At 41.9% G+C, this 3,169-nt stretch overlaps 1 protein-coding gene across 1 annotated transcript; it reads right to left on the reverse strand.

Moving 5' to 3' along the window:
• Positions 1-494: 494 nt before the first annotated feature.
• LOC131649481 (uncharacterized) lies at positions 495-2,897 on the reverse strand. Its single transcript, XM_058919242.1, has 3 exons — positions 2,099-2,897; positions 969-1,852; positions 495-761 (listed from the first exon to the last, which is right to left on the reverse strand). The coding sequence occupies exons 1-3, from the start codon at positions 2,895-2,897 to the stop codon at positions 495-497; spliced, it is 1,950 nt and encodes a 649-aa protein (XP_058775225.1).
• Positions 2,898-3,169: the final 272 nt, after the last annotated feature.

Here is a 3,169-nt window from a genome sequence, read left to right on the forward strand (position 1 = left end):
ATGACTCTCTTCAAGAATCACTTTCTTAATCTCTTCATCATCAGGAATACAAATACGATCTCGGAATCTCAACACACCATGCACATCTAACTTGAAATCATCCTTCTCAAGTCGATCGGTCCCTACCATCAAATCCACCAACTTCACATCTAGCTTCTGAGCCTCTTTGATATTGTCGAGAAAGTCATTGTTAATCTTTAACATTCCCAACATAACATTATGTGGTGTCACTTCACAAACTAAGCTCAAATCTCGGAACTGCTCAATCAACTCCAACTCCTTATCCATCATAGCCGACATATGCAAGGTCTTTCGGCTTAAAGCATCGGCTACAACATTAGCTTTTCCGGGATGATAGTTCAAACCGAAATCATAATCCTTCAATAATTCTAACCACCTTCGCTGCCTCATATTCAACTCTTTCTGATCAAAAAGGTACTTCAAACTCTTATGGTCACTAAACACTTCAAATCTCAAACCATAAAGATAATGTCTCAAATTTTCAACACAAAGACCACTGCAGCCCACTCTAGATCATGCGTAGGATAATTCTTTTCATGAGTTCTCAACTGCCTAGACGCATAAGCAACCACTTTACCATTCTGCATAAGCACGCCACCTAACCCCATCAAACAAGCATCACAGTACACAACAAATGGCTCTCCTGGATTAGGCAAAGTCAAAACTGGAGCCGACGTCAACCTCTTCTTCAACTCATTGAAACTTTCTTCGCATCGAATATCCCATACAAAAGCTTTTCCCTTGCAAGTCAATCTTGTCAACGGAAGTGCCAATTTAGAAAATCCTTCGATAAACCGTCTATAGTAACCGGCTAAACCCAAGAAGCTTCTAATCTCAGTAGCTGATTTCGGAGCTTCCCATTGTAACACAGCATCAACTTTAGAAGGATCTACGGCAATGCCATGACCAGAAATGACATGACCAAGGAAACTAACTTCATGCAACCAGAATTCACACTTAGACAACTTGGCATACAACTGTTTCTCTTTCAGAACTTGCAACACAATTCTCAGATGCTCTTCATGCTCTTCTTCAGATTTAGAGTAAATCAGAATGTCATCAATGAATACCACTACAAACCGATCCAAGTAAGTATGAAAAATATGGTTCATGTACTCCATGAATACTCCCGGTGCATTAGTAACACCGAAGGGCATCACCGAATACTCGTAGTGTCCATACCGAGTCCTGAACGCGGTCTTCTGAATATCATCTTCTTTTACTCTAATCTGGTGATATCCGGACCTCAAATCAATTTTAGAAAACACACTAGCACCCACCAATTGATCCATCAAGTCATCAATTCTTGGAAGTGGATACTTGTTCTTTATCGTCACTTTATTCAATTGTCGATAATCAACACAAAGTCTCATACTTCCATCTTTTTTCTTTACTAACAACACGGGCGCTCCCCACGGCGATACACTTGGTCTTACAAACTTTTTCTCAAGCAACTCTTCTAATTGCTTCTTCAATTCAGACAACTCAGATGCAGACATCCGGTACGGTGCCATAGAAACAGGTCTGGTACCAGGTACAAGATCAATCGCAAACTCAACTTCTCTTTTTGGAGGTACATCAGGAATTTCATCAGGAAACACATCAGGAAATTCTCGCACCACCTTTAACTCATCAATTCTAACTTGATTCTCAAAAGACAATGACGCCATCAACGAGAACATTTGTGCTTCGTCTTGCATCAATTGCCTCAACTGCTTACCAGTCAACAAACCAACTCCTTCTTCCTCGGGAGAAGAAAACCTCAAGGACTTGTTAAAACAGTTGATATAAACATAGTTATACTCTAACCAATTCATACCTAAGATCATATCTAATCCACTCAACGGCAAACAAATCAAGTCAACAGCAAAGTCTTTGTCGAAGATCGACAAAGGACACTTTGAACACATCAGAGAAGTAGTCACCGATCCCTTAGCTGGAAGATCGACAACCATCTCTCCATTTATGGAAGACAACATAAGACCCAATCTTTCAACACAATCAGAAGCAATAAAACAATGAGTAGCACCAGTATCAATAATAGTGATTAAAGGAGTACTATTAATGAAACATATACCTCTAATGAGTCGGTCTCCACTAGCTGTAGGAGTCCCAGCTAAAGCAAACACCTTTCCACCAGATTGTGCCTTCTTCTTTGGACACTGGCTACCAATGTGTCCCTCTTTGCCACACGTGAAACATACCATGTCCTTATGCTTGCAATCAGACATTGCATGTCCCATCTTACCACATCTGAAACACTTCCTCGCATCAACAGTACAAGCATTGCTCTTATGACCAGGTTGACCACATTTGAAACATACAATCCTAGCAGGAGCATCTCCCCCACTAGACCTCTGACCATGAGTAACTCTTTGTTTCCCTTTACCAGCATCATACGGTTTCCCACGGCTTTGTTGATTCTTGCCCCTTCTATCACTAACCATCTTGTGATGAGCATTACTATCTTCCTCAAAGATCCTACAACTGTCAACCAAATCAGAAAACAAACGGATCTTTTGGTACCCAACAGCCTTCTTGATCTCCGAGCGTAACCCATTCTGAAACTTGATGCACTTAGAAAATTCAGCACCTTCGCCATCAAAGTGAGGATAGAACTTAATCAACTCAGTGAACTTGGCAGCATACTCGGTCACAGACTTGTTCCCTTGCGTCAACTCTAGGAATTCTATCTCTTTCTTACCCCGAACATCTTCAGGATAGTACTTCCTCAGAAATTCCCTACGGAACACATTCCAAGTGACTTCCTCACCTGAAAACTCCAACCTAGCAAGTGTCTCCAACCACCAATCATCAGCTTCCTTAGCCAGCATATGAGTTCCATATCTGACCTTCTGAGCAGGAGTGCAATCCATAACACGGAAGATTCGCTCGAGCTCCTTCAACCAATCAAGAGCACCATCAGGGTCATGCGGACCCTTGAACACTGGCGGATTCTCCCTTTGGAAAGTCGCCAAACTACGAGATCCAGCATTCTCGTCAGCATTCGGTTGGTTCTGCATAGCCTGAGCCATCGCTTCCAAAGCAGCAGCTATCGCAGCATCATTCCTCCCAGCCATAGCGTCACTACAACACAAAAACAATCAGCACAGACAACAATACACGATTGTTAGACTACACTACGACT

Source organism: Vicia villosa, linkage group LG2, assembly GCF_029867415.1.
Source record: "Vicia villosa cultivar HV-30 ecotype Madison, WI linkage group LG2, Vvil1.0, whole genome shotgun sequence".
NCBI lineage: Eukaryota > Viridiplantae > Streptophyta > Magnoliopsida > Fabales > Fabaceae > Vicia > Vicia villosa.